The sequence below is a fragment of the Sarcophilus harrisii genome, chromosome 5, assembly GCF_902635505.1.
Source record: "Sarcophilus harrisii chromosome 5, mSarHar1.11, whole genome shotgun sequence".
Classification (NCBI taxonomy): domain Eukaryota; kingdom Metazoa; phylum Chordata; class Mammalia; order Dasyuromorphia; family Dasyuridae; genus Sarcophilus; species Sarcophilus harrisii.
The window spans coordinates 184,134,382-184,154,391 of NC_045430.1; the positions used below are offsets into that span (position 1 = coordinate 184,134,382).

Here is a 20,010-nt window from a genome sequence, read left to right on the forward strand (position 1 = left end):
TAAGATCTCTTTGGGATGTAAGCCTAGTAGTAACACTGCTGGATCAAAGGATATGAACAGTTTGATAACTTTTTGAGCATAGTTCCCAATTGCTCTCCAGAATGGTTGGATATATTCACAATTCCATCAACAGTGTATCAGTGTCCCAGTTTTCCCACATCTTAACATTCACCATTATCTTTTCCTGTCATCCTAGCCAATCTGAGAGGTGTGTAGTGGTATTTTAGAGTTGTCTTAATTTGCATTTCTTTGATCAATAATGATTTAGAGCACCTTTTCATATGACATTTCTTAATCTGAAAGTTGTTTTTTCATATCCTTTGACCATTAACAGTTGGAGAATGGCTTGATGTATAGACAGTTTTCTTAATGACTAAGCATGAAAGGATTAATGGGGATGATAGTATGCTTGAGAGTTTTTTTAAGGGTGATGGAGACTTGGCCATTTTTGTTGGCATCAGGAAAGCAACTTATAGAGAGGGAAAGTAGGGGGGGGCACTCTGCTGGAAAGGACAGGATGGAATGAGAGCAATTGCACATAGAGGGGTATGACTTGGCAAGGAGGACACGTCTTCATGTATCAGTGATGTTAGATAAGAATGGGATGCCATATAATGTTTGAAAAGTAATTTTGAATCTTGTTATATTGAATTGTTTAAGGAGATGTCAGAAGGATTGCCTTGTTACATAATTATGCAACATAAATTTGTAATGGCCTTAGTCAACATGTGATTTTTCTGGTCTTTCCTAATTTTCTTGAAAAGCATAGTTATGGTACCTGGTGATGGGAATAATCCAAAGTTTTCCACAGATTTGGGAAAGCATTATCTGCAACAGAATAAGGGAGTGAGGGATTCAAGAAGAGATGAACTAGTTTTTTACCAACAGGTTGAGATAGAAAGGGATGAGAGTATAACTAATGCAAGGTCTGGGAAAGAACTTAGGGATGGATAGAGGAATTGGAAAATATGATCAAGATGAAGAGAGGATTAAGAGTTGTAAGGCTGAGGGAAAAATTAAAAGATTTGTGATTAGGTAAAGGAATTTCAGCATTGATGAACATGAAAGTGGAATACTTGTGGGTGATGACAAGGTAAAGTAGATCAAGATTAAATTCATCTTTGTGTCTGCCTGAGGTTGAGAAGTGCCAGTATATATGATAAAGTCCCCTCGTAGGAGTACAAGAGTTAGGCATTAATTTCATCGTGGAAGCAAGGAAAGATTTTTGATTGAGTAGCCACATTTTCTGCCTTTTACAGTTAACATTTTATCTATGCCATTTTCTTTTTGACTCCGTCAATTTTTCATTTACATATTAGATGTTCAAAGATGTTGGCTTCTTACAGGGCATAATTAGTGCTTTGGAGTGGATTAGGTGCACACAAGTATTACTTGAGAATTTCAAGCTTTAGTATACTTGAGTGAGTCACATGCTAGATCAATCCATCGTCAAACATCTTCAAAATATGGAAAGTTGGGGCTGTTTTGGTAGGGAGCAGGGCAAACGATAAAATATAGTTTCAAAATATGAAATACTGAAACCTTTTTAAGTTGGAATTTTATGAAAGGTTGGTTTATACAGTCAGCATATATAGTAAAATATAGTTAAGGTAAAAGGCACAGTTTTATTTTAATAAATTTCTCATGTGATGAATGTAATATACATAATTATCTACTTGTGTAAATACTCATATAAAAAAATAAGCCCCACTCTTACACATAAAATACAGGAAAATGATAAAACAAAAGACATATTTCTTTATTTACTTTTTATGGGGGAAGAACAAATAAAATGTAAAATGAGTCAAATGCTATCAAGAAAAGTATTTTTTTTCATAGTCATAAGTTGGATTTAAAACTTTCTATCCTGCCAACTCTCACCCCCTTAATGCTACCTTAATGAAAATTATGATTTTCTTTTCTTAGTGGGAAGTTGCTGAGGTGGTGCTTGAGGTGTTTTATAAACTGCTCAGAGATTATGAACCCCAGATGGAAGATTTTGTGGACCAGTTTGTAGAATTGAGAGGTAATTTGATTCTTTTTACTTTAAATTTGAAACATATTGGATATTTTACTTTTGTAGTTAAAGTTAAAAATTAAGTATTTAAAAACATTTTTCACTTTTAATATGTTTGTCACATCAGAAAATTCGGGTCAGATCCTTTCACCAAGCATGGATACTTCGTTATGGAGTTCAGTTAGTTGACAAACATTTATTGAGCAATTATGCATGCAGAAGCATACTTAATGAAATTTCTCCTTACAAAGCCCCCTACAAACAAAAGTAATGATTTACATTAGATTTTAATTTCGTAGCATGGATATGCTATTTGGGGCTGATTATTATAAAACAATAAACAATAGGTTAATTTTTGATATGAATGAAGGAGTATATGAAGATTATTTCTTTTTAGGTGAAGAAATCATAGCTTATAAACCTCCAGGATTTAGTTTGATGTATCATCTTCTGAATGAGTCACCAATGCTGGAGCTCTCTCTTAGTTTGTTGGAAGAAGGAGTTAAACAGCTTGATACCTATGCACCTTTCCCTGGTATGTATCTGGATGCTGTTTCTTAAACATATAACATATATACAACTATATATTATTTTAGGGATTACTGCCTAATCTAGGGATTCAACATTGTGAGTGTGAACCACTAAAAATTTATATAATGATAAATGATATATTGATTATATATTGGACGTGACTAGCAACAATATGGGTCATTATTGATATAATGATAAATTATAAATTATATAATTTCACTTCTCTGAAGTTGGAACTTTGCTTCTGGAAGATCTGCCAAAATTATTGTAATCCAGAATAATTTGTTGTGAAGTGCATATCTATTGAATATGTATTTTATTAAAAGAACAGTTGATCTGAGGATGTAATAAAAACATCCATAAATTTCAAAGCCTTTTAAGACTATTCAAAGAAAATATGCTAAGTATGATTGTAAAAGTAGCAAAAATAGTTTTACCAATTTTTCATTGCCTTTGGATCAAGTTTGACACTTCTCATAAAACTTTTTATTCATGATAAAAATTCATTTCCCCATCTGGATACCTTCACCTTAAATACTTGTGTGGCATATTTTCTTATTTTTTGATAGGAGAAAATAACAGTAACTCTATCCTCTGTCTGCTAGAATATGTTGCTCAGTAACAACAGGGTACTTTTCTTATCAATCTCTGAAATTTATTGGACTTGTTTCCTATTTTAGTATTGCTGAAAGGATTGTGCTCATTCTGAACAATCAGACATGAAAATATTATCTCTTGAATTCAATTATTTTTTAAATGGTTGCTAAAATTTAGCTATAAATATGCTTCAGGGGATTGCAGCATTGGGGAGAAAATAGTAGATCACTTATTTTTGCATGAGAACTTAATGAGAATTTTGAGTGATGCTGGTCCTTTGTGACTCACTTTGTAAATTTTGTATACTTCAGATTCAGTTCAGTGATAAATGAATTTTTGAAATTCATGAATGAAGTTAATAAATTCTTTGCTATCATGGTTTAATATTTGCTCTATAGAATCACCTGTTTGAATTGTGTTGGGTTAAAACATTTGTAAAATTATTCTATGGGGCATAGATATGTGGATATGGGTTTTGAATTTGTATCAGATGATAATGGGACCATTTATCCTATCTGTGATTTATCATTGTGAAAGAGCTTTAGTGATAAACTTTCTTGTCCTGGTCTTCAGGAGCTATAACTACTTGTGGGATGGGCCTAGAATATCTTCAGAAGTTGCCAAGTCATGTCATATTTTAGTAGTTAGGCTCCAAATTTTAGAAAGTCTTCATTTCATTTTTGTCAATTATAGGAAAGAAACATTTGGAGAGAGCAGTGCAGCACTGCCTTGCTCTTCTCAATTTAACTCTGCAGAAGGAGAATCTCTTCATGGATCTTCTAAGAGAAAGTCAACTGGCTCTAATAGTCACTCCACTGGAACAGCTATTACAAGGCATCAATCCCCGAACAAAGAAGGCAGACAATGTGGTTAACATTGCCAGGTAAGTGGCCACTGGAGACAGAAAAAAAGACACAAAATGATTTGTTTTGATTTCTAAATTTGACAGAACTGCTAATGCAATTTTTATATATGTATGTATGTATATGTTGCTTTTTTAAACATGATGATTATTTCTGGTTTATTACTATTCTACTGTTTCTGATATGCTCATAGCTTACGTGTTTTCCAGGATTTGTTGCCTGTAAAAAATTAAATTAACCATAGTGCTGTGTTTAAAAGGTGCTTGTTATTTTTCCATATCAGCAGTGTTGTAGATTTCCGTATTAGATTAAATTTCTCAAATTTTCTGAGTTATGTATTTGATTATAATTTTGACCCATTAGTTTTGAGCTTTTTTTGTTCTGAATTCATTCTTAGGAGGCCAAAATTTTTACTGTAATGTACTTCTAACATTAATGTTTTAAAGGTATCTGTATCATGGCAATAGCAATCCTGAGTTGGCTTTCGAAAGTGCCAAGATCCTTTGCTGTATCTCTTGCAATTCTAACATTCAGATAAAATTAGTAGGAGATTTCACACATGATCAGGTAAACTCTGTGTGTGTGTGTGTGTGTGTGTGTGTGTGTGTGTTATGTAACCATGCTCACCCCCACACCATGTTGGGTGAATATATTGTCAAAATATCTTAGAGGAATTTACTCTGGTTGATAACTTTTCATTATCTCACAAGGGAAAAAATGTCTTTATATGGTGGTTCTTTATACTTAAGAAGGATGCTACAAAAAATTATTATGAAATTGTACACTGAACACAGTACTTTGTAGCTCCAGATGCTATGTATGTTGCCTATTTAAGTTTTTGAATGCTTCTTTGTCTCTGATTACTGCTCATTGTCTTGTTTTTTTTTTTTTTTTTTTTTTTGTGGATTCCCAGCAGTTCCCATTGATGCCATATTATTTGAGATTATGCTTTATCATCTCTTTTACATTTGATTATCATTTTTCCTTTGTATACTTTTCAAATTTCTGACAATTGTTACACTTCTGCTTGCCAAATGCCAGCTGTTTAAAAGAGCCTCTTACCATTGAGGCTGTTATTTAGAAGATTAGAAATTCTTCTACATGATAAGCAGAGTATCTAAACCATAGGCTCCACATGTGTAAAATTGGTGATCATACCTCTGTATAAGTGATTTTATTTAGTTTCAAAAGTGTGACTTTAGTTTTCAAAGGAAATATGTTTTAGACATTGCTATTAAGTTTTGAAGTGGGTCTTTTTTGTTTATTTTTTTATTTTTTGGAAGGATATCTTATGTGTTTCTTTAGAGGACTAACAATTTCATAAAATCTCTCAAAAGAGAGAAATCACCCGATCAATAAACATTTAAGTGCCTACAATATGTCAGATACTGTGCTAAGTATACTTACTGCGGATACAGAGAATTGAAAGCCTCCCAAGGAGTTTACAATTTAATATATATATATATATATTCAGGATAAATAGAAAATAATTAAAAGAGGAAAAGTACTAGTATTAGTACTATTTAAATATTAAATATTAAAAAAACCTTCTGTAGGAGGTTTGGTTTTAATTGGAGGCCACAGAGGTTAGTGTCAGAGTGGAGAGAAGGAGGGATAGAGAGAATGCCCAGAATTGAGAGATGGAGGCCAGTGTCACTGGGTTGAGATGTGAGAAGACTGGACTGGTAGGAGGGGGGTAGGTTAAGAAACATTTAAGTCAAATTTACTTAATTTGTTGAAAAAGCATCATTTAATACTTATCTTCTTCCTTCCCTAATATGTGATTCCATTTTTGTAATTTTCTACCTTTTTGTGATGATTTTAGAGTGTAAGCCAGAAGCTGATGGCTGGATTTGTGGAATGTTTGGATAGTGAAGATGCAGAGGAATTCATTAGTCCAGAAGAGGGTATGCTTAATTTTGGATTATATTAACATGTTGTTTGTTTATATTAATTTAGTTAAGTAAATAAAGGAAAATGGATAAAATTAAGAAAAACAAAAACAATTCATTAGTAGAATCAGAGAAAATAGGGAAGTTTTGAGAGACTTTTAGGGAAAAAGAGTAGTGACAAGTAAAGGAATATTGAGTAGATTTTAACTTTTAGAATAAAAAATGATCCTAATATATATATTGGAATGTCATTTTACTCACTTTTCATTTTTATTTCCTAATGAAGAATTAGAACCTGATAAGAAATTAGCACGAATCCGCCATGAAACAAGAATCCACATCTTGAATCTTCTTATCACTTCTCTGGAGCGCAATCCCCCCAACCTTGCCTTGTATCTTCTGGGCTTTGAATTGAAGAAACCTGTTAGTACTACGAACCTCCAGGATCCAGGTATGGGGGGGTCATTTATTTTCTTTTTAAATTTATTTATTTATTTATTATAGCTTTTTATGTACAAATCAATTGGAACTAATTTGTATCCTCTCATTGTTGAAGTGAGCCATGTCCATCAGAATTGATCATCATGTATTATTGTGTATCTAATTTATATTTTAAAACATGACCAAACCTTTATTTTGCTGTACAAAAAGAATCAGACTCTGAAATATTGTACAATTAGCTTGTGAAGGAAATCAAAAATGCAGGTGGGCATAAATATAGGAATTGGGAATTCAATGTAATGGTTTTTAGTCATCTCCCAGAGTTCTTTTCTCTGGGCGTAGCTGGTTCAGTTCATTACTGCTCCATTGGAAATGATTTGGTTGATCTCCTTGCTGAGAATGGCCAGGTCCATCAGAACTGGTCATCATATAGTATTGTTATTGAAGTGTATAATGATCTCCTGGTTCTGCTCATTTCATTCAGCATCAGTTCATGTGTGTTTCTCCAAGCCTTTCTGTATTTATCCTGCTGGTCATTTTTTTTTTTTTTTAATTTAATAGCCTTTTATTTACAGGTTATATGCATGGGTAATTTTACAGCATTAACCATTGCCAAACCTCTTGTTCCAATTTTCACCTCTTGCCCCCCACCCCCTCCCCCAGATGGCAGGATGACCAGTAGATGTTAAATATATTAAAATATAAATTAGATACACAATAAGTATACATGACCAAACTGTTATTTTGCTGTACAAAAAGAATCAGACTCTGAAATATTGTACAATTAGCTTGTGAAGGAAATCAAAAATGCAGGTGGGCATAAATATAGGAATTGGGAATTCAATGTAATGATTTTTAGTCATCTCCCAGAGTTCTTTTCTCTGGGCGTAGTTGGTTCAGTTCATTACTGCTCCAATGGAAATGATTTGATCTCCTTGCTGAGGATGGCCAGGTCCATCAGAACTGGTCATCATATAGTATTGTTGTTGAAGTATATAATGATCTCCTGGTCCTGCTCATTTCACTCAGCATCAGTTCATGTAAGTCTCTCCAGGCCTTTCTGAAATCATCCTGTTGGTCATTTCTTACAGACCAACAGGTCATTTCTTACAGAACAATAATATTACATAATATTCATATACCACAATTTATTCAGCCATTCTCCAACTGATGGGCATCCACTCAGTTTCCAGTTTCTAGCCACTACAAAGAGGACTGCTACAAATATTTGTGCACATACAGGTCCCTTTCCCTTCTTTATGATCTCTTTGGGATATAAACCCCTGCTGGTCATTTCTTATAGAACAATAATATTCCATAACATTCATATACCACAATTTATTCAGCCATCCTCTAGTTGATGGGAATTCCTTCAATTTCCAGTTTCTAGCCACTACGAAAAGGGCTATAGCTTTTTATTTTCAAAATACATGCAAGGATAGTTTTCAGCATTCCCCCTTGCAAAACCTTATGTTCCAAATTTTGCTCCCTCTCCCTTACACCCTCTTTCCCTAAACAGCAAGTAATCTAATAGAGGTTAAACATATACATTTCACTAAACATATTTCCATATTTATCATGCTGCATAAGAAAAGTCGGATCAAAAAGGTTTAAAAAACAACAACAAAAAAGGTAAAAATACTATCTTGTGATCCACATACAGTCCCCATAGTCCCCTTTCTGGATACAAATGGCTCTCTCCATCACAAGTTTATTGGAGCTGGCCTAGATCATCTCACTGTTGAAAAGAGCTGAGTCCATCTCAGTTTATCATTGTATTATAATCTTCTTGTTGCCAGGTATAATGATCTCCTGGTTCTGCTCATTTCATTTAGCATCAGTTCATGTAAGTCTCTCCAGGCTTCTCTGAAATCATCCTGCTGCTCTTTTCTTATAGAACAATAATATTTCATAGCATTCATATACCACAATTTACTCAGCCATTCTCCAATTGATGGGCATTCACTCAGTTTCCAGTTTCTTGCCACTATGAAAGGGCCTGCCATAAACATTTTTGCACATGTGGGTCCCTTTACTTTCATTATGATCTTTTGATCTAGCAGTGTTTCTACTAGTGTTTCTACATCCCAAAGGGGATGCACATACTTCCAGATTGTTTTCCAGAATGGTTGGCTTAGTTCACAACTCCACCAACAATGTATTATTGTCCCCATCTTCCCACATATCCTTCAACATTTATCATTATCTTTTCCTGGGAGACTTAACTTAGTATGGCCTAATTATATTTAATGGTAAATGTTTCTAGAAAGTCTGTCTGGTATATCTATTTGGGATGATTGGTTGGAGAATGAAATCTTTGTTGTCTACTAATAACTAATAATAAATCAATCCTTAGCCAGTTGATAGAGATTGGCTAAACTTTCTTCAGTTTAACATTTAACCTATATGTATAGTGATTATTTATCATGTAAAATTTTTTTAATTATTGGCTTTGTTGGGGGATCGGGAGGGCAGGATTAGGTCTTATTTTGGTCAGTCATGGGCACAGTGACCACTCAGTTTTACTCCCCTTCACTTGCATAAAAACTTGCTGTGTTTTTGACCTGGTTTGGTTTGCCTCTTGGATAACCTGGTGGCCTCCCACCTGTTCATGAGGACTTCCTATGTTAATCCAGCTATTCTGGTAAATTGGCTCAGAACTCCTGAGCTCAAGCAATTTCTTAGCATCAGCCTCCTCAGGAGACAGGAATTATATTTGGTTTCACCTGAGTATTACTGGCTTTTTAAAGAAATATTATTGAAGAAATTTGCTTCTGACTTTTGCAAAGAATAACTTTTAATAATCAAAGTCCAGTAAAGGTGCTTTTTGCTTTTTGCTTTTGACTTGTTTTCAGGAGTCTTAGGTTGCCCTCGGACTTGTCTTCATGCCATATTAAATATCTTGGAGAAAGGAACAGAAGGGAGAACTGGCCCAATGGCAGTAAAGGAATCACCTCAACTTGCAGAACTGTGCTACCAGGTATAGAGAATACCTGTTGATGTGTTTATTTATTTATTTGCTGAGACATTTAGGGTTAAGTGACTTGCCCAGGGTCACACAGGTAGGATGTGTTAAGTGCCTGAGGCCAGATTTGAACTCGGGTTCCCCTGACTCTATCCACTGTGCCATGAATACCTCTCATTTTAAAAATCAGGAACCACAATTGATCTGGTGACTACATCAAGATCTTAAGGAGGTTGTGTGAGCAGTTTTTCAATCTTTTGTTAGTTTTACCCATTAGTCATTGAAAGTTCAAATCTTAGAAGAAAATAACCAGAAAACAACAAGCAGTGACGTGGTCTTTTGTTGGTGCTCTTATTTTTGTTAATAATGGTTAAGTAAGATGATCTGGAAGCCTTTTTTGTTTCTCTTGAGAATTTTATTTGGTTATAGTATTAGGATTTGATTTATTTGTCTCTTATCCTTCTATGTCTCAATGTCTTCATCCCAAAATTGGAAATATTTCAGAAAGTTATATTCATGCAGAGCATAGAAGAATACTACTCTCCTCCCACATAGGTACAAATGAATGATTTAAATAATTAAGGGGTTAATCATAATTAATTTGTGCCTTGTTTAGTCATGAAAGTAAGGTTGTCCATCCTATTTGGTTATGTTTATAATGACAGTGTTCATTTAACCTTTGTGGAGCTAAGATTACAAAATTCTTTATCTTTGTGGTTTTGTAGCTGATTTAATTCTACTGACTTAAACATCTGTTTATTTTATTTTAATTACATAGGTTATTTATCAGCTGTGTGCATGCTCAGATACATCTGGTCCAACTATGAGGTATTTGAGAACCAGCCAAGATTTTTTATTTTCTCAGTTGCAGCATTTGCCTTTTTCTAACAGAGGTATGACTTTTTTTCCTTCAGTCAGTAAACTTTTTTAACCATTAACAGTGTGCCCAAGTACTATGCCAAATAATAAAGATAAAAAGGAAACAATGAAATCGTCCCTGAGCTCAAGGAGTTGATAGTCTATCAGGGAGACTATGTATATATAGAGCATGTACAGAAAATACAAGGTAGTTAGAGAATCCACCAATTTTATTTTAAATAAAAATCTTTTTTGGAGTACATCTAGATTTTCCAGATTTGGCATAATGTGTTGCTTTTGTTTTGTGGGGTCAATAAGATTGGTGTTTGTAGCTTGTAGTTTTAAAAACCTGGTCTTTTAAGAGTTCGCGCTTGATTCTAGGACTACCAATTGAATTTACGAAATCATATTTAAGTCATATTTAAAATCATATTTAAATCATAAAAATAGAAGAAAGAGCTGAGAATATTTCATGAGGAAATTGTGAAAAAACAATTTCCTGGTTGCAGTGAAATCACTTCAGTTGATTAAACTTTTTGTGCAAAAACTAGTTCAGTATGATACCTTCCATTTGTGGAGTTGGTATTCAGACATGGGACTAGTACAACTAATAAAAGTCATTGCAGGTTTTTTCTTTCCATACATGCCTGAACTCTCCATAAAGTGACCCTGACAAATGACACTGTCATAATGTTAATGCATTATAATGATGTTTTCACCAAGTCTTTCCATTAATCTCTGAAAACCTGCCTCCCTGAACCTTTGCCCATTTTTCCTTTAACTCTCCCATCATGGACATATGTTGAAAACTTCATTAGTTAGTTATCCCTATTCATCAATCACCAGTGACAGAAAGTCTTAGAAAGAAACAAACTATTTGTCCCTTGTCCCTGCTTTATTATTTTGAAAAACAGGGCCCACATCTTTTATTCCAGGCTCCAGCCTTAGTTGATCACCCTTCTACTTGTAGCACTAAGTTTTAACTCTTTTTCATTTCCTTGTTCTAAGGAAGTTGGGAAATTGGGAAGATTGGATGGATTATAACCTTTTCCAGCTGTAGACATTTTTTTTAAAGATCTTTGAGCTCTAAACTTTTATCCAAAAACGCTTAATGTAATTCCCTCTCATCTTTATAAAGTTCGATGTTAAACTTTTATTATAGGAATTTGATCTCCAAAGAGCATTTGTTATTTTGAATTGTGAATTATTTGTCCCTGGCAACATCCAATTAAGAATACTGGATATAATTTAGGGATAGATTTTTAAGGGAGCTATATCTAAATCCATATATATGATCAATGGCATTCTACTTAATATGTTTTTAAAATTTGGAATCTTATCTTATTCAAGTAGTGTATATTTAATAGTTAGCTTTACAAATCTCAGCAATTGTTTCTTTACTACTTTGCCATTTTAGTGAGTTAAGGATCATAGATAAACAGAGCAGAAACCGGCATTTTATAGCTGGCAAAAAAGACTTTCCTGATGCTCCCAGTTATTAGTGCTTTCTATCTTTTCAAAAAAGCAGTTTTCTTCTTCAGCAGAATTTGTGCTGGCACCTAGCATTGTGGCCTGTATAGAGACAGTGAATACTGGTAGAATTGAGTTGTGAAACATATTTTTAAGATAGAAATCTTAGATAGAGAACGAATGATTTTTTGCTGTTATTGAATGATAATGCAAAATGTGTCTTGTGTCTTGTCAGTCTCAAAAAATTTAAAAAAAACATTTAGTATTGCATTATAAATAAAATACTAAGCAGTATCAAATCCATTATGATTATAATTTATAATTTTTATAATTTGGTTATCTATAAGTGTCATCTGAAATTTAATTTATGGTTCTAGATTCATTTTCATTAAACATTTCCTAGATTATGTGGAACACAATGTTCTTGCTGCTGGAGATACATTGTGATGGGAAATGCTGCATGTAGATTAATATAAATTATACATGTTCAGCCAGTGTACATCAAACTGAGGATTTTAATTTCTCCTGTATCTTCATTTAACTTTTTTTAATTTCACTGTTAAACTTTGTTTTCCCCAGTTATATTCAAAACAATTTTTTTTACATTTGTTTTTAAGATTTTTGAGTTCTAGTTCTCTCATCTCCACCCACAATTAAGAAACCACATGAGAAGTTATGCAAAAATTTCCATAAAAGTTAGCTTATAAAAAGTTAGCTTATAAAAGAAAACATAGATCTCCTATCTTAATGAAAATTAAAATTAAAAACTCTCAAGAAAAAGTTAAAAGTTAAAAAGAGAGAGAGAAAGAAAGAGTGCTTCAATCTGTATTCATACACAATCAGTTCTTAATTTGGGTATGGATAGAATTTTTCATCATAAGTTGTTCAGAGTAGTCTTGGAAGTTGCAGAGCAACTCTTGATCTGTAAGGAAGTCCTTATGTCAATAAAATCATAGGTCAAGAAAAAATAAAAATAAACACAAAAATATATATATTTTCAGCTTTGCAAGGCACTTTTGCACACATTATCTTGTGATGTAGCAAGGCATAAATGGAAGACTGGATTTGGAGTCAAATTGCTAGCAGTATTGCTCTGGGCAGATTAATTTCAGACAAACCTCTCTTGAGTTTCCATTGCTTCAGCTAGAAGATGGTCATGATAATAGTGCCTATCTCACAGTGTTGTGAAGATTTAAAGCACTTTGCAAATCTCAAAGTGACCTCAACGTGAGTTATTAAATTAAAAAAACAATAGCCCTATGAGGTAGGTACTGTAAATATTACCCAGTTTTAAAGATGAAGACACAGGCCTAGAAGTTCTCATTTGCTTGTCACATACAAGTACTGTCTGAAGTATACTAACCCAAATTTCAGGGCTTTTTCTGCTTCCTCATGTTGATTTGCTAAACTGTTATCATTGTGCTAAGAAAACAGTTCCTCATTTATATTGCATTGTTTTTTCCTTTGTGCATTCCCTTTTACCCACACATATTTTTGATTTATAGAATGTGAAATATCCATGCTGAACCAAATGTCATGGCTTATGAAGACTGCCTCAATAGAGCTAAGAGTAACTTCTCTTAATCGCCAGCGCTCTCACACGCAAAGACTTCTGCACCTATTGCTAGATGATATGCCAGTCAAACCTTACTCAGGTGAATTATAAATAAAGCAGTTTGTTTTATTGTGTTATTCTAAGTGCATATTTTAGGGTATACTATTTCTATTCACATAAAGACATGTTAACATGTCTTTTCTGGATTTTTTTTTTTTTAAGTTTGTAATATATATTTATGTGTTATGAGGCCTCTACTGAAGACTTAATTTATGAACCATTGTGGCACACTTTGCATTTGTGATACTTGTATTTGATATCACATTTAAAACCATAGACTAGGTGTAATAGCCACTTCTTGGGCTAGATTTAGTCTTATCCCATCCACATGGTGATTTTGGTTTCCATATATCATGAGTTGGCATAAAAAAATTAAATGGGAAATTTTGGGGAATTTTGTGTAACTGCAACTGTAACTGTAACTTTGTGTAATCTCTAACTGCAGGTGCAAAGGCCAGCAGATGACATAGAACCTGTGACCAAATACTTAACCCAAATTTAACTGTACTGTAAATATCCCATAAAAGAATAAAAGATTCACACTTCAATTCTAGTATGGAGGACCAAAAATATTTATGCAGATTTTTCAGTTGATGGGGGCACTCTAATCTGCTTCGATGTAGAAGAGATTACTGTACATTTATAGTACTGGCTAGAGTACTGGCTAGAGAGAGAGCAAGATGTTGGAAGTGATGGGTTTTAGTCACTAAAACAAATTGTCTTTGTGTTCTTGTTGCCTCCTTCTAAAGGGCTAGCACCATGTGTTACTGAAATTTTTATATGCATATATGTATTTAGATCTGTTTATCAGTTTAAACTTAACCCTAGGTTTAAAAACCAACTCTTAATTTAAATGAAGTTTAATTAAAATAAGACTGTTTTTGATGGTTAGTCTAGTTAGCATTATTACTGAAGTAAGTGAATTAAAAAAAAAATTTTTTTTATTCCTTTTCTAATGTTATCGCAGATGGTGAAGGAGGAATAGAAGATGAAAATAGATCTGTCAGTGGGTTCCTTCACTTTGATACTGCCACAAAAGGTAAAGCCCTTTGGAATTTTTAAAGATAATTTATTTTCTAATCATGAAGTCCTATCAATAAACTAATAGAAGAGTTTTTCTTAGTAGGCATAGATAAGTTATACAAAGGGCTATTTGTCATCTAAATTTATTAGTAATTTGGAACTTTCAGCTAGAAGGGAATGGAGATGGTAAAAGTATGGTATTTCAACCTTTCATATTTTTAACAATTTAAGACCTTATGGATAGCATAACACAGTCTTCAGCCTTTGATATATCTTCTTAACCCTAGCAAAAAAAAGAGGAATTTGCACCACTGCATGGAGTGCTTAAGAATCCAGCCATTGTCTCTAAACTAAAAGAAAAACCTTTTGTTGGACCCAGGATATTATAGGTTTGCTGTAACATTAGTGTCAGTACAGCTTCCTTTTGGGTAGTTGATGCATGGTTGAAACTGGCATTGACAGCAAGAAAGCAGAAAGTCCCGATCTTTTGATTCTAACAGAAATGAGAAGAAAGCCTGCCTTTTTCAGGGTCTAGTGAGTTGTAATTGAGTATAGAAGATAAGAAAGAAGAAAGACTTAGAAACCATGTTATAGTTAGGCATTGGAAAAAACTGAAATATTATAGTAGACATTCAGTCTACTGTATCAGTAGACGTCAGTAGAGATTTATGCATACATGCAAATAGATATGATATAAAGTGGCCTGTGACCTTGAATGTTGTAAATTCATATTCAGTTTCAGTTGGTAATACATGTGATGATATAGAAAGTGGGGACTAGCTTTTGTGGATCTCTTACCTATTCCAGGAAAGGTAGAAATTACTATTAGGCCTCACAGCTGTATTAAATCAAAATTATGAAGGTGGGGAGATGGCTACTGTCAGAATGGACTATACTTGGGAATTTAGCCTAGAAGGAGAGAAATCTCACAGGACTAATATTGTACCTGTTCATACTGGGAAGAGTGATTAAAGGTCTGCCCCTTACCTTCAAATGACCTTCAAAACACTGGCAGGTGACACATGCATGCTGACTTTTTGGTAAATTGTTTAGATATGTTTTGGGGTTAGAGAGATTCTTGTTGCTTTAGCTCTTATTAAAAAAGACCTTTTAAAATAAAGATTTCATATAATTGGATGTTGGCTTTTTATTTATATTTCCTAGTACGTCGAAAAATACTAAGTATTTTAGATTCAATTGACTTCAGTCAGGAGATTCCTGAGCCTTTGCAGTTGGATTTCTTTGATCGTGCTCAGATTGAGCAAGTCATTGCCAATTGTGAACACAAGAATTTGAGGGGACAAACAGTTTGCAATGTCAAGGTAAGTAGTAGTTTGACTTAATTGTAAATGGTTGAACACATGGCTTTTTCCAGCGATTATACTGATCATGCAGAAGTTTTTCTGACCCCATTTCCCATGTGCAAAATGTCTATGTACAATATAGAAGTCCATTTGTATGCCTTCTCTTCCCGTTTCTAGTTTCTTCACCCAACTAGATAGAATTGTGAAGTGTTTTGATGCATTTTATCATCTGTAGACAGATAATGGATCTTACTATTTTTTGCTATAAATATTAAGAACTTTGTCACCAACAACATGCTACAGAAAAAAACTTGGAAAACCACTCTTTTCACTTTAATTTCTATCAATATTTACTGAAATGTACATGTGCTGATGCTTTGTCAGCTCCATATTTTATGTGTGTGCATGTGTGTATATATATGTAGCTGAGCTTTCCACTGCCTTCCATTATAGTGGAAAGTGAACCCTTTGAAAGTAAGGATTGTCTTATTTTCATCTTCCAGCACACTCTAATTGCCTCACTCAAACAGTGATTGTTGAACTGTTAGAGCAGCTCCTGGTCATTGGCTTTTAAATTCTAGTTTTTCTTTGTGTCAAAACAATAACTTTGTTTCTCCCTCCTTCTCTAAATCTCTAGCTTCTTCACAGGGTTCTTGTGGCAGAAGTAAATGCGCTTCAAGGTATGGCAGCTATAGGTCAGAGACCTTTGCTTATGGAGGTAAGATCTGTTAAACTTATGTTTTAAGTTACTTGTTCTCAAATAATAAGCAATCTGGATGAGGAAAAGAAATTAAAGAGGGCATTTAAATGGGAATTTTTCACATGATAAACTTAGTGAGGTATTCACCTTTATAGTTTGTCAAGTAATAAAAATATTCTATTGAATGGTATGAAATAGACAGATATTAATTAAATAACTTTAAAAGTAAAACACAGGCTTAATGGGAGATAGAGAACTGAAAATTTCTCATGAATTTCGTTGGTATGGTTTATACTGTTAGGCTGTTAAAGGTCCTGTTTTCGTAGCCCAGAAAGTGTAATTACTGAGTCACATGTGGAAATTTTATTCCAAAGTTGAATTAGAAAACCAAACTGTTAAGTAAGCACTTAACGAACTAAAAAGTTAAATATCAAAGGCATTTCTGGAGTTTTTAACTTTTGAACTAGTTAGCTGAATTTTATAACCTTGTCTGATCCAGGAGAGTAAATCATATGTGTCTGGTTTCTGACAGGACATAGATCAAGGGTTGACCTTTCTGAAGTGGCAGGCTTCAATTATTGATGCCTTAATAAAAAGGGTGAGGGAGCTGATGGTGATGGTGGTGGTGGTGACTTCTTCACTGGTGGTGAAGTGGTGTGACCTCTTCACTGGCAGTCACAGGCAAATGGGGTCCTGGTGGTAACAGCACAGGTGGAGAGGCCGGTCAAAGGGATGGATTTATCCCAGAAAAATTCCAGTTACCTGGGAGGAGGGGAAGAGTGGAGCTAGGCACTTTTTAGGCACTTGCTTGTCAATTCCATTCTCTATAACCCTGCCTCTCTCATAGGAAGCCGTCTTACATATGCTGTTTTTGCTATAGAAAATGTTTTGCTAGCCTTGGAAACAAATATCCAAAAATTACCTTCAGTATTAGTCTCCATAAACACATGTTCTTTTTTAAAAAGTCATCGGAGCTAGGCAAATGAGGGCAGAAGGGAGAAAGGAATCAGATGAGCTAACATGGCTAGCTTACTCTTGGCACTCCAATGGATTCTAAGGCCCACAAGTTTGACTGTGTTTGCCTGTATACTAACCTATGACTTCTTTTCACTATCTGGATCTTTAGGAAATCAGCACTATTCTACAGTATGTTGTGGGCAGAAACAAATTGTTACAGTGCCTTCATGCAAAACGACATGCGCTTGAGTCATGGAGGCAGCTGGTAGAAATTATTCTGACTGCTTGTCCTCAGGACCTCATACAGGCAGAAGATAGGCAACTGATTATTCGTGACCTCTTACAGGATGTACATGATAAGGTAATATATCTTATAAGTCAACAAATCCCTTAATGTTTTTTTCAGGTATGAATGAAGTGTGATAATAAATAGATCCTCCTAACTTTTTATTATGGTATAGGGCACATTATTAAAGGACTTTTCTTTGTGTTCAAATAGAACAGACTGCTGGTCTAGACTCTAGACTATTTTTTCCTTTAAACTTTTGTAATTTTATTTTTTTGCTTTTGCAATAGTTGAAAAGATCATAGGACCAAATGCCAGTGCATAAAGATACTCTGATAACAGCTGAAACTCTTAAGCCTAATCTTTTTTTTTTTTTTTTTTCTTTCTTGTTTTCTTCTTTAAGATATTGGATGATGATGCAGCCCAAGAATTAATGCCAGTTGTGGCAGGGGCCGTGTTTACCTTGACAGCTCATTTGAGCCAGTCTGTGCGGACAGAGCAGAAGCAGCCACAGCCACCGCCCCTCGCTGCTGCTGGGCCTGGGGAATCCCAGTTTTTGATGCTTGATAGTTCTTTCACCTCGCCACCTATGACAGAGTGCATGAATGTGGGGTTTGCTTCTATTGGAGATTCCTCACTTCACATCATATTGAAGAAACTCTTAGACTTCATTTTGAAAACAGGTGCTTCTTATATATTTTTATATATAATTTTCGTATGTCAAATTGTAATCACTATTGGACATCTCTGATATACAGAGACTGAAACTGTTTTCTCTCATCAGGTGGTGGGTTCCAGCGAGTGAGGACACACTTGTATGGCTCTTTGCTTTATTATTTACAGATGGCCCAGAGACCAGATGAACCAGACACTTTAGAAGCAGGTAAAATAATTTGGATTCCTGGTTTGCTTTTTAAGAATAATAATTTATTAACCTTTAACCTTATCCTTATGTATATTCATGAAACATTTAATGCAAATTTCAGGTGATGTCATTATGATTTTTAGAAAGGCAGTATAATAAGTTGGAAAAGATACACTCTCATCAAGGCCAGAAGTTTAATGTCACTTTGCTCTATGTGACTTTAGGCAAGGCACTTAATCTCTCTGACCCTCCCTTTCTTCATCTGTTGGGCTAGATAGTCCTCCCTAGCCTTGAGTTATAAGAATCCTAATAGGATAACTCTGGTTTCCAAAAATAAATTAAAACTTTAAAAAAAGCAAATTTGGATGGTTTATAGTGTTGTTAGAATGGGTAGTAATCACCATAATGTATTAAGTTGATCAGAAATACTCTTGTATTTTGATGCTTTTCTGTTCTTTTCTAATGTTTGGAGGAGACAGGGTTTTTTTTTGTGCTCAAAATAATTTCATTTCTTTCTTTCTTTGATATATTGTCTGCATTTATCTTACTTATGCTTTTACATAGCTTTTTATTTAAAAAACATGCATGGTAATTTTTTATCATTGACCCTTGTGAAACCTTCTGTTCAACTTTTTCCCTCCCTCCCCCCACTCACTCCCCTAAATGGCAGGTAGTCCAATACGTGTTAAATATATTCAAGTATAATGTACCCAGGGCATTGTCTATCACACATCACTTTGTTTGTATAGTATTATTTCGGTAGTAAGATTAATTCAGCAACACACCTTCCATTGTTTAGAGTGGAGCCTTCTTTATTGTGTATCACTTGAAAAGAGTACAGTTAATGCTGTTGTAAAAGATGTTACGAACACAAGTCACCATCACATTTTCCAAATTGGATCACAAAGGCTGCTTTCTTGGTTCTGGATTCTAACTTCCCTGCTGCCTCTTTATATGGGTTTTCATTGGAAATCCCTCGGTTATGATGCTATTTTTGAACTCTGATGAATTTTAAAATTATCTTTTATCTGATTACAGGTATTTTTTAAAAATTGCATATGTCGTTCCAGATAATTCTAGAGGGACAAGAGAGTTGAATGTATATGACTGGAGAGAGGGTAGTCGGCAACATAATCATTTATTTCTAGTTATACCAGATTCTTCTAAGTTCCCTTAAAATTAATATCCTCTATTGATTGTAATCAGAAGAAACTGGCGGGTTATATAGCGTTCTTTGAATTTGTTTCCTTGCTGTTTTAGCCAAGAAGACTATGTGGGAACGGCTAACGGCACCTGAAGATGCTTTCAGTAAATTGCAGCGAGAAAACATAGCTATCATTGAGAGTTATGGAGCAGCCCTTATGGAAGTAGTCTGTCGAGATGCCTGTGATGGTCATGAAATTGGAAGAGTAAATTAACCCCTTTTTTTTTTTTTAATTTTAAATAAGAAATTCAGTTGCTTAGCTATAAATGAAGTTTATAAGAAGTTTATAAAAATGAAGAATATAATGAATATATGCCATGATTAGGAAGTTATAATCTGGCTACACATATATATATATAAATGCATATATGTGTGTGTGTACATGTATATATGTGTTGATATACACACATTTATATACATGT

The 20,010-nt window shown here is 34.1% G+C and overlaps 1 protein-coding gene across 2 annotated transcripts in view; it reads left to right on the plus strand.

Annotated features, from left to right (window-relative positions):
• NUP205 (nucleoporin 205) overlaps positions 1–20,010 on the plus strand; it is a 98,681-nt gene that overhangs the window by 53,275 nt on the left and 25,396 nt on the right. For both annotated transcript variants that reach the window (XM_031939122.1, XM_003771633.4), the window contains exons 16-31: positions 1,927–2,026; positions 2,415–2,552; positions 3,839–4,028; positions 4,455–4,575; positions 5,834–5,915; positions 6,187–6,351; positions 9,197–9,321; positions 10,085–10,199; positions 13,140–13,289; positions 14,217–14,288; positions 15,437–15,594; positions 16,214–16,294; positions 17,403–17,594; positions 17,923–18,202; positions 18,304–18,402; positions 19,645–19,793. In XM_031939122.1, the coding sequence (XP_031794982.1) occupies positions 1,927–2,026; positions 2,415–2,552; positions 3,839–4,028; positions 4,455–4,575; positions 5,834–5,915; positions 6,187–6,351; positions 9,197–9,321; positions 10,085–10,199; positions 13,140–13,289; positions 14,217–14,288; positions 15,437–15,594; positions 16,214–16,294; positions 17,403–17,594; positions 17,923–18,202; positions 18,304–18,402; positions 19,645–19,793 (2,217 nt within the window). The remainder of the gene's footprint in view (positions 1–1,926; positions 2,027–2,414; positions 2,553–3,838; positions 4,029–4,454; positions 4,576–5,833; positions 5,916–6,186; positions 6,352–9,196; positions 9,322–10,084; positions 10,200–13,139; positions 13,290–14,216; positions 14,289–15,436; positions 15,595–16,213; positions 16,295–17,402; positions 17,595–17,922; positions 18,203–18,303; positions 18,403–19,644; positions 19,794–20,010) is intronic.